This window comes from Pavona decussata, unplaced genomic scaffold (genome assembly GCF_977016875.1).
Source record: "Pavona decussata unplaced genomic scaffold, jaPavDecu1.1 SCAFFOLD_124, whole genome shotgun sequence".
Classification (NCBI taxonomy): domain Eukaryota; kingdom Metazoa; phylum Cnidaria; class Anthozoa; order Scleractinia; family Agariciidae; genus Pavona; species Pavona decussata.
Window position 1 is genome coordinate 232,341 of NW_028145538.1, and position 11,594 is coordinate 243,934.

The 11,594-nt window shown below is 40.2% G+C and overlaps 2 protein-coding genes across 2 annotated transcripts in view; one reads left to right on the top strand and one right to left on the bottom strand.

The window, feature by feature from the left end:
- The window catches only part of LOC146469309 (high affinity cGMP-specific 3',5'-cyclic phosphodiesterase 9A-like), a 30,112-nt gene extending 24,540 nt beyond the window's left edge, over window positions 1-5,572 (top strand). The window contains exons 14-18 of the mRNA XM_085123336.1: window positions 362-418; window positions 1,422-1,535; window positions 2,803-2,907; window positions 3,845-3,973; window positions 5,294-5,572. Coding sequence (XP_084979462.1) covers window positions 362-418; window positions 1,422-1,535; window positions 2,803-2,907; window positions 3,845-3,973; window positions 5,294-5,572 — 684 coding nt within the window. The remainder of the gene's footprint in view (window positions 1-361; window positions 419-1,421; window positions 1,536-2,802; window positions 2,908-3,844; window positions 3,974-5,293) is intronic.
- Window positions 5,573-8,219: 2,647 nt separating this feature from the next.
- On the bottom strand, window positions 8,220-10,997 carry LOC146469312 (uncharacterized). The gene is made up of 3 exons (XM_085123327.1): window positions 10,839-10,997; window positions 10,043-10,210; window positions 8,220-9,283 (listed from the first exon to the last, which is right to left on the bottom strand). Exons 1-3 carry the CDS (start codon window positions 10,895-10,897, stop codon window positions 9,067-9,069), a joined length of 444 nt encoding a protein of 147 aa, XP_084979453.1. The 5' UTR covers window positions 10,898-10,997; the 3' UTR covers window positions 8,220-9,066.
- Between the last annotated feature and the right edge of the window lie 597 nt (window positions 10,998-11,594).

Sequence of the window (11,594 nt, forward strand, 5' to 3'; positions counted from 1 at the left end):
CAAGGAATAGTGTTTCATCTGATTTCCGAGTGTTTTAGATAGCTTCTCAAACCACTAGTATTGGAGAAATTCAAAGCATAGGTTCACCAAATTTTATGTAATAATAAGTTCACTTAAGTTAATTATAATTTAGATAATTAAGATAATCAAGATATCAACCTCCTTCAAAGTGGTGATTTTCCTTGTTTTCTTTTCATGAATTATCAATGAGTTTGTGAAGGTAATTTCTTTCCTTAACTAAAGGGTTAAAATAACTTCCTAAGTTTGCACAGAGTTGTGGTTAACAGATCAAGTATGTTACGTATCTTCACTGATTCCCTTGCTAAGAGTTTCAACGTGTGATTATTTTTACACTATTCAGCCTGACTGCAATATATTCTCCAACATGAGTAAAGAGGACCAAAAGAAGATACGCCAGGTGACAGCTATGTTTATTCTCAACTTATATATTCACTCTCGTTGTCTTTAGAATTTCGCTTCGTTTTTTATTTTTATCGAGAGTGTGATAGGTACTCAAGGCTTTCAACATTTTACAAGCAATAAAAGACAAATGCAACTCAAACTAAAAATTTAAGCAATTTATCTCATAATCAAATAAAACGCTCGTAAAAATAGCCCATCTGACGCCATTCGGAACTTGTAGTGAATACGTTGAACCAGTGTCAAACGCGGGAAACAATGTACCCAGAGCCAAACGTGGACCAACATGCAACTGGTATCAGACGCGGGAAACAATGTACCCTCCCAGAGCCAAACGTGGAATAACATGCAACTGGTGCCAGACGCGGGATAACATGCACCGGCTTGCATTAATTGGTGCCTAACGCGGTACAAGCAACTGCTGTTAAACGCGGGACAACATGCTAGTGGTGCCAACGAGGGAAAATATGTAACTACAGTCATGTGTGGGAAACAACTAACCGGTGCCAGGCCTGGGAAAGACATGCAACTGGGGCAACGCCCATCGACATATGCTGACAGATGCCAAGCGCGTTGAAAGATGCAAAAATAGGGAAGCAAAGATAGAGGACACTGCACGTTAACTTACGCTTGATTTGCTTTTGTCCCCGATTGGCTCAAAAGCATCTGGATTGCTATGATGGAAAAAGTAAATGTAAATGTACTTAAATTTGTTCCTGTCCTGTTTGGACGTTTCGATAATAGCCCCTGCATGAGTGAACTGTTGGAGAAACAGTTGCATACACGAAGTTTAAAACACGCGCGCTTGTGGAATTGAATGAATGCGTGCCCATGCAAATATTAACTGGATGGAAATACAAGAAAAACGCACATCGAGTTTTTGTAAAATTTAAAAATCGTTTTAGAAGTAAACAAACGCAAATTTATATGTAAGCTACGTAATTTAAATTTAACCTAAGGTCGGATACAGCCTACCTTACTGTTCATTGTTTTTTTTATAGGAAATTGTGACGCTGATCTTAGCTACGGACATGGCAAGACACAGTGAGATAGTGGAGCACTTTAAAAGCAAACTCGACACCTTTGATTTTAACAATGCTGATTACGTTGGCTCGGTGAGTGTAAGGAGGAGGTGAAGAAAGGAAAAATAATCAATGGAACTTTGACTCCCTCGGATTGCTAGATGGAAGTGAAATATTTGAAGTTCATATATTTGAACTGCGGATAAAATAAATAAATGACAGGTCATCGCAGCTGTGTACGCAACTTTTAAAAGCAGGCTTACGAACTCATGTAATTACTACCTCCCAATTGGCTTTATAGTTCAGTTACTAGAACACCGCACCGGTGTCGCAGAGGCATGGGTTAAAATCCCGTTCAAGCCTGAATATTTTCCAATTTTTCTTCTCGCAACTGCATAAGGTGCATACATGACAGAGATGGTCTCACATTTATTAACCAAATTGCAAAGTTTCAACGGGCACTCTTTTTTATACGAAAGTGTAATTTTGGGCCTGAGGCTGAACGTTCTTATATTTTTGGCAATTTTAAGATGCTCTTAAAAGGTGCTCTTATAAGATACCTGGTATAGTATTTCAATGAATTTATGCGGAGATGGCCAAGGTGACCAAGACACCTATCAAAGAGCAATATGTGCCGTAATGCTGTGTCAAGTTGGTCTGTATAGACTAAATTTTTACATGTATCCGTATTAATACTGTTCATTTTTAAAACATTTGGTCAAAATAATGTTCTTAACAGACTCTCAGCTAGACTGCGAGCAGTCTAGCAGAACCCCGCGTATTCTCGAGCAAAAGAGAGACTTCTCGCAATCTCAGCCTGGGTAATGTTCTTAGCATGTTCTTTTAAAATTTTAGTTAATTTCAGTCTCAACGTTCTTATCAAAAATGTTCTTATAAAGAAAAAGTGTAATGAGCATTGCTGTGGAAATTGTACAATTCAATTAAGCTAGAAATTACCTATATATAGACTGAAAAACAGTCGTTTTTTGGCGTTTGGTCGAAATGCGAGGTCTCGTCAAGCGAAAGGTCTGAAGCGAGGGTGGAAACGTAGAGTGAGACTGGGGAGAGACGCCTCCCACACCCTGCGGGCGTGGTAGGCTCGCGCTTTGCGCGCGGATTCGCGCATTCGCGAAAAAAAAAACTGTTTTGCAGTCTAGAAATTACCCAGCATCTTTACTATTCGTTTAATGCCTGGCTACACTTTATACACTAGCAATTTTCACCCATGGGCTCAAAAGTGAGAATATAACGTTAATTTGAGGGATTGAATGAAACATTTATTTAGCTATTGTATATTCCACTGAAAATTTAACCAAACAGTGTTGATCGAGAGTTTTCACTGTCACCTTCTTTTGAGCAGCTCAAGAAGATTCTCATCAAGTGTTGCGACATTTCAAATGAAGTGCGACCCATGGATGTCTCAGAGCCTTGGGCCGACTGTCTACTGGAAGAGTACTTCATGCAGGTATGAATGAAATTTAACAAAACACCAGAACAACAGAACATACATAAAGCACGGTAGTACCAGTCCAAAAGCACTCCCACTCTACCTAGAACGGGAAAGGAAATGGCGCGTCGTTATATGGACATTAATCCATAAGAGGTTTAATCAGCGCTAGCTTTCGCAGACGAGTGCATTAATGGGTGGTTGCGCATTTTTGCGCATATTTTTTATGTATTGTACTGAATCTCGTTGTACGTGTGAAAAATAAAAATTGAATTGAATTGCCCAAAGTGAGCAACCGCACATGACAGCCCAATGATGCCTATGGGGGTAAGATGTTTCACCTGTTCTTCATCAAGAAAATCGCTTGAACGTGAAACTTCGAGGGTAGAACTACTCGGACATTGGCTGGTGAGCGCAACCTAGTTATCCTAATTCAGTCTTAAAAGTAGTATATCAGGGACGAAATTAATTACCTTTTTGCCGTGGAATCTCTTAACATTACGTTTACATCCATGTGATGTATTATGTGGCAAACACTGCTGTATACACTCGATTGATATAATGTTGTCACTTAAACTTGAGGTATAATCCGGGAATGATAAGATCCAATAGCTTTCTGGGAGCCTATAAGCTTATTCGTGTTGTTTGCAAATAAAAGCACGTAAGGTTTTTGGGGTATACAGTTCACGCATATTGCTCGCGGACAAAGAGAAAAAAAGCCACGAAAGATGCGCATGTTAATTAAACTATCCATAATTCCACCTGGTCGTATCGCTTACGATTCACAGTTTGCACAGGACAACGATTTAACAACTGAGTGTATACATTGACGTTTTGTCGTGCTTAGTTGAAATCTGTCGCCTTGACAGGTACGGTGTCAGAACCGTGCCCTATGATTCATCTTAACTTCATAAATCCCCGGGTATCCTTTATTTACTAATTGCTCTATTTGCAGAGCGATCGTGAAAAATCGGAGGGTCTCCCTGTGGCTCCTTTCATGGATCGGGATAAAGTCAGTAAGCCCACTGCACAGACCGGCTTCATCAAGTTTGTGTTGATTCCGCTGTTCGAGCTGTTGAACAAGGTACGGGTTGAATGAAGTACATTCACACTAACAGCCTAAACATGTTTGGATCTGCGTTTTAAAATTACGTGTGTCTTACGCCCGGTTCTATAATTTGTGCTGTTTTTCGGTCAGTAACCATAAAGATTTTATACAAATTCTACCTCCGGGAGCTCGAACTTGTTGCGGCATTTATTCTGTGACTTAATACAAATTTTGATTTCCAAACCGAGCGACGCATTCCCCGACTCATCCACCGTCAGCCTAATGTGCAAATGTTTTGAGAACCAAAGTTCGTTATAGTAAACAGCTGTTTCGACAAAGGTTGTCCAAAAAAGCGTAAACTAAGCGTACGCGATAATGCCGAAAGGAGGTCTGGGAATAACCCAATAAATTTCAATAAAAGCTCAGAATCCATATTGCCCGCCATCTCAAGTCTTCGCTATATGGTCGAGACATTATGGATTCTGCGCTTTTATTGGAATTTATTGGGTATTTCTCAGACTACCTTTCCGCATTGTCGCGTACGCTTTAACGCTGTTTTAGACAACCTTTGTCGAAATAGCTGTATCCACTTTACACAAGTGACGACGCATGGTGTTGGAACGAAGTATAGTGACGTGCGAGTTTGGCGTTCACTAGTAAGGAGCTTAAGCACAGACGTTCGTGAGCCACGGACGGCAACTGGACGTCGAATGCTGGAACGTTTTGACGCCATCACGTTCGTGATGGCGTCAAAGCCCAGTCTCAGTACGTTCGCCATCACGCTCCATCAGTCAACAATAGCTTTTCCCGTCCTTTGTGAGGAGCAAAAACGCGCCAAAAAGGTAACATTTCCGGTTGCCGTCCGTGGCTCACGAACGTCTGTGCTTAAGCTCCCTACTGACTCCTTACCCCGAACCTTTAACCGGTAATTAATTCTGCTGACCAATGCAGGCCCTCAAACTCTACTTAATGCTGTCGCTTACCGAGAGTGCAAATACGTTTGCACTCGGAGAGACCCAGCGTCACCGAAATCAGCTTAGTTTCTTGGAAATATTGCTCGATTAACTCACCAAATTACTGTTTTTCCTGGTTACGTTTTCTGTTGTTATGTTTATATTTTTTTAGTTTTAGTGGGTAGTGTAAAAAATTATTTCGCGTTTTGATTTCTGAATACGGACCTCACGATAGTTCAATAACATATATGCAGTCCACCGGATTGCCGGAAGTCTAGTCGTAGCTAAAAATAGTTTGTTGTTTCAAAAGAATAGAGTCTAATCTCGAATCCACTGGATCAGCACAACTCTAGCTGTGTTTTGGGGTTAGGATACCTCACCAACCGTTAACTTTTCTCTACAGTTGTTTCCTCAAGTTAACCCAGTCATGATAAAGCCTCTAAGAGAAGCGTACGAAAATTACGAACGAATGCGTCTAGAGGAAGAGACGGTGGCAGCAGCCGCTGCCCAGTCTTGCCCTCCCGAAATTGACAGCGAGCCCAACAAAATACTGGAAACCAACAGAACAAACGCAACGCAAGGTCCTCAAGGGCTCTCTAGCTCAAAGAGAGTGATGGGTGTTTCCAAGGAGATCAGAGACATATTTCATGACAAGAGTACGGAAAGTAAAACATCAAAGTAATGAAGGAGAACAGAGAGGTTGGTAGGTGAGTGGGGGGGTGGTTACTGCATGTCTAATGCACTGATTTCATTGTAAAGTGAATTTTACTGTCGTTCTATACAAGGACATTTTGCTAGCATTTCATTGTGTTCATTGAAAACCATTTAGGGTTTGTGTCTAACTAAAGGTCACCCTAACATAAACTTTGCTGAAATTTGCATATCAATTACATTAAAAAGATATGTTTGTATGGGATTTCTAAACCTGGCAATTTGAGCTGAGCAAAAACATAAAACTCAAATTACTCAATAAAGCGAATAAAACGTTTCCTTAAGCACTAGCAGAGGCCTCTTTTCCGTTGTTATCGCTGAAGTGACGGGCGCGAGGAAAAGAGACCTGCCCTGGGCCGAAACGGACTGTGTTGAGCATGCGCCACGGTTACCTAGCGACTGAACCGTCACGTGATACCATGTTTCTATGCGGGCTCACTAAATGACAGCGGAGTAACTGTAAACGAATGCGCTAAAGACAGTGGGCTCACGTTACGGTCAGCAACCAATACAGGGAGCATGCGTTTTGTAAGCGTCGTCCACAACTACGGACGGCGGTTGAATCGAATGCCCCATTCACACCAAGGCTTAAACACGTTTAAAAGCTGTTTAGTTAAACACAGTTTAAAATTGTTTCCTTCATAAAAGCTTCTTTTGGATTTTTGTCGACTACCGTATTTAGCCCAAATGAAACCATAAGTTAAAGTTTACTTGAATCCTATGTCGAAGCCAATGGTCCAGCTTTCTGTTATCAATTTTAATTTTGTTAAAGCTGGTTTAATTAAACATGTTTTGTTGGTGTGAATGGGGCTAAAGTCTGTTTCGACCCAGGGCAGAGGTCTCTTTTCCTTGCGCCCGTCAGTTCAGTGAAAACAACGGAAAAGAGGCCTCTTCTACACTGGGTTAAAATGTTAGTTAAAATGCATTTTCGTGCAATTCTATGCCTATGTCTGTTACAAGTGTCTAATTCACTGAGAGCACGATCCCTCGTTGGCAGTTGGGGCGCTTTTCATTTGTCAGAACTGGCCGGCCAGACCGGTCAGTTCGTAAATGGAATGTACCAATTTGAAGGATAAGTTTTATCCTCGTCCTTCGAATTTCTTCAAAATAGGACGTACCAGTTTCAGAGTGATTATTTTCCAAGATTTTACAGCACCATCCATTCAAAATGACGCATTCGCTTTACAGACTGGCCGGTCTGGCCTGTCAGTTCTAACAAATGAAAGCGCCCTTAGATATGTATGTTAAGCGGTCTTTACCTGAACTAAGCAGAAAAGGGGTTGAAATCTAGCATTTCTTTTTTCCTTATTCTGGTTGCTTCTGTTCCTTCTCTCGCGTGTAAATATCATTTAAGTAAAAAATGTCAAGTATAACTTGTAAAACAAAATAATAATAATAAAATCAGGAGCCATGAACAAATACATTGTTTTATTCTGGACACCTAAAGACATACCTACTGTTTCAGTTTTCTTTTGTTATACGTCAAAAAAGAGAAAAAATTTCTTCTTAGTTCACCGTGAAAAAAGTCGAGGATATACCGCATCAGCTTCCTAGTGTAGTCTCATACACTAATTACTGTTTCATTTTTACGTCCGTTACAAGCAATGTTTACATTAAGAAGGTGATTACTTGTACTTAACGAAGTCAGCATTACACACAAAAGACTTTTATTTAATTTAATCACATAACGTTATTTAAACCACACTGTAAACAGAAATTCTAATATACAATAAAAGAAAGGAGGTTTTTGTGCTTTCACGTTTCGCTTTTTCTTCTGTTCGCAAGCAACTGAAAGCACTCACCATTATATTGCTAACTGATTTTCTTTTCTTGCAAAACGCGAGAAGAAAAAGGCCCGAAACAACCGATTTTAGTTTTTGCTAGGAAATTCCCCTTGTGACGTCATAAAAGAACAAGAAGGCGCGATAAAGAACTTCCATCAGCCAATCAATTTAGGTGAGCGCGAGCAGCGGTTTGAACATTTAACTCAATCACGTTATTATTTTTCAACGCAAAGGCTTTTAAGGTAACTGGTAAATCAGTTCCAATCGGTTTCAGAGTTTGTCGCATGAAGAAAACTTTCTAGTATAACATACACTGCAACTGACAATTTTCGCAGTTTTATCTATGGTTTATTACGAGCAGTACAGATTGGTTCTACTCTTTCCAACAACTGTTTCAACGAAAATAAATACGATTTTACATTGTAGGTAGGTCCATACAATAAGTGTTTTCCATGCAAACATACTGCAATACAAATTGCACGAAACATTTCCAAGAGTATGGCCCATGCACCACCTTAAATGGGTGTTACACTACTGCAACGCATTCAATACACCCGAATAAAATCTCCTCACGATTTTGATGTGAAATGCAATCCAAAAATCTCATCATAGGTTTGCAGTCCCATGACAAACATCTCAGGCTCTTTTGGGGTGGTGACTTTTACATTGTTTACAAAGAAGACGAAGAGGTGTGGAACAGCAGTAATTTGGAGGGGGGGGGGGGGGGGAAGGGGGGATTGAAAAAAATTTAAGATGACCGCCGACCAGCTAGCTCAGTTGGTAGAGTACGGGACTACCGTGCGGGAGGTTGTGGGTTCAAACCCCGGCCGGACCAACACTCAAGGTCTTCAAATAACTAAGGAGAAAGTGTTGCCTTTGTAATGACATCTTCAAATAGTTAGACTTTCTAGAGGACGATAAACCGTAGGTCCCGTCTCACAACACTTGTTCCTAATAGTAATCTGTGGGACGTTAAAGAACCAGTGGCACTGCAGTTCGAAAAGAGTAGGGCGTGGAGTTCCCGGTGTCAAGGTCTATCTGATTAGAGCCGTTATTGGTCTGGGTGGGTGGGGTGAGATCATATACGGACTGAGGCGGTAGCTAGAGGCGCTCTCTATATGCTGACATCCGATCCCATCCTCTGGTTCCTCCGGGATTAAGCTACTAGTTGCAAGAGAGGAAAAGTGGCTCCCCCATTCTTCTTTTCTTCTTCTTCTTCTTCTTCTTCTTCTTCTTCTTCTTCTTCTTCTTCTTCTTCTTCTTCTTCTTCTTCTTCTTCTTAAGGTGATCAGTCCACTACCAACCTGATGTGCCCCCACATTTCTCTGTACTGACCAAGTAAATTGTGGAGCGCCAGTAGATGGTCAATAACAACCATACCATCTACTGAAGTTCCACGTTTTACTTGACTGTTGTCAGGCTTATGACATGACCAGTGGGTTAAAACCTCTTTTAAATAACTTATACGTTCCTTTGTTCATGAATTCAAAATCATTATATTTACATTTTCCCTTTTTTAACAATTCTTGTACTTTCTATGTCAGAAACAGTTATCTTTATAACGGGCTTCTGTCAAGACTATTTAGCATCTCTTTTTACGGCTTGAGGCATTTCAAAGCTTAATAAGCTACCTAATTATCCAATGTTTACAATTCAAAGTTTTCGAGGGATTGTCCGATGTTCAAAGTTCCCAGCGCCTTAGGTGACACTTCTCAAAAGAGCCCGCGTAGGTGGACAGGTTAGGTAGCGAGACCACGGTCCACTTTTCAAGCGGGTGTTCTCTTTCGAACTGCGCGAACTGGCATGCTTCAAGCATTAGTCTCTGTCGTTCTAAGTGTTCGGACTGGTCATCTTGGAGGCCTGATACCTCTTTATGCTTTATGGCCGATTGGAGTGACCTGCAAAAGTGTGAGGAAAAGAAAGGAACGCAACAGAAATATGCGCATATGCAAACGCACTATATCAAATAGACCTGTAAATACAGTTAGATGACAAGATTGGTAACCTCGCACCGAGAGTTTGCAAACCTTATTTATTTCAATATTTTTACGCGCGAGTGAGTAAAACATTGTTTTTAAAACGAGAAAATAAAATTCATATCTTCAAGCCACCGTATAATTTTCTTTTTATCTATCGCTCGCCATTATTCATCGACTGTTTGCACAAACAACCGTGAAAAAGCGGGAAAATGACGTCATCAATATCCTCACTAGTGGGGATATGGAAAATACGCCACTCGGGTCCCAGGTGTAGTTTCGTATGAATTTTACGAGTGGTGTATTTTCCACTAAAATACTCATGTCTATATAATAGATAAGCTTATCTGCAGCGAAGAGTTGAAGACGTCCATACTTGCAAAACTTCGACTACTTAAACTCCCACTTTTGGCGCCAAAAAACACCGTACTCGATCGACGATCGCGCAACGTCCTTGTCGTTCATGAGCTTAAAAACGCCTGCTACTCAAGCTCTCTATTAATGTCTACGGACCATCGTCCTTTCTATCATGTTTTAAAGAAATGTGAAATAAAGTATTGTTGTTGTTGTTTGTTTTGTGATTTTGCCAGTGATATAAGAAAGTGGTATTTTAAAGGAAGATTTCGCCTTCTAATTTGCTAAAACTGAGGAACATTCGCCAAAAATACTAGGCGCTCATACCCGACATCCTTGGCCAGCTGTTGAGGATTGTTACTTCTGGCAATCAATGCTCGTTCTTCGAGGTAAATTTGTTGCTTCAGAGCCTGTATTTTTTGCTCCATTTGAGCTTTCATTTTTATAATCTCCGTCCTCTGCGATTCAGTCATGGAACCGTGAAGCTTTCGCTTCCTACATTGAAAGCAAAAATAGTATGTCAGCAATGACACTATTTTCGATCTAAACTGATCTAAATATTTCCCAGTTCTTGTCCGTCGGACCGATCATTTCGTAAATGATGTATAACTTCGTAGAGGTAACATTTAAGCGAGCCTGCCTACTCTGTGGCTATAGCAAATTATTTTTGTTATTGACAACCCGGAAATCTGGAAGGAACGGACTTTATTATGAAGCAGTGAAGTTGACTGCACTGTAACAACAATGAAGCTGTAGTATATTTTTTTTCTTGAAATTTATTTTTTTATACCACAAATTCGCCCATGAAAAGCCTGGCGTTTCGCGTTTACTAACCATGGAGACTGGGGCTACGTAAGAACAAATTCTTCTGCATCACGCGGAACGTTAAGGCAAATATTTCAGCTAGTTACTCTCATTCAATGCTCAGGCTAGCAGCTGAATCGAAGAAATGAAATTTAACGAGCTCTTTCAAATATAATGTACAAATGGCAAGCTGGCAGAAGGAGCAAGTCATTTTGTCGACCAAGATCGCAAACGAAGTTCAACCAATTTTCTTCAAGGCAAATTATACTGAAAGATCTTTGAAATAAATGATTTAAAATGAAACAGCAGGCCGACATACCTTTGAAGATCCTTTTTCTCATTTCTCTGTTCTTTAAAAGAACTGAAAGCACTTCCCATCTCGATTTAGTTGGCAAAGTTTTCTCTCTTCAATAAAACACGTCTGAATCGAGTGTTTTTTGTTTTGCGAGTAAAAGCTTTCCTTTGTGATGTAACAAAGGAAGAAAAACGCGCGCGCAGACCTCAGCCAATCATATTCGGTTGAAGCTTACGTGTGATGCGAGCGTGCGCAGTTTTGAATTCGCATCTTGCGTTTTTTAGTTTTCAGTGCAAAGCTTAGTTGTAAGAAACAAAAAACAGCATAGGGGTTAATTTCAGTTTTAGCATCATTTTATTACAGATTTTATCGATCTTCCCGAAAAAAAGAGGAAAATTTCAGCCTTTAAAAGATCGGCCAGTATTTACACTTTGTAAAAAAAGAAAAAAAATTTAAAATGCCAAAATTACGGCCAGGAACAGGCATAATTCAATCTTAAACGTGTCGGACTCTGGCTCTGGCTTGATAACCGTTGTGTTTTAACATGTTTTTTTTTTCTTCAAGTCAGCGTCCGGCACGTTTTAGGCCCCATCCACAATAATGCATTTTCATAAGTCTCCGTTTTCCTCGGCGTTTTCGGGCGTTTTAGTGTGGATGATAGGCGAAAACGTATCAAAAAGTATGCGTTTTCAAACGAAAACGCATTAGTGTGGATGGGGCCTAAGATTATAATAATAAAGACAATACTTGATGAGGGTAACACCAGAAAAGCTAACACAA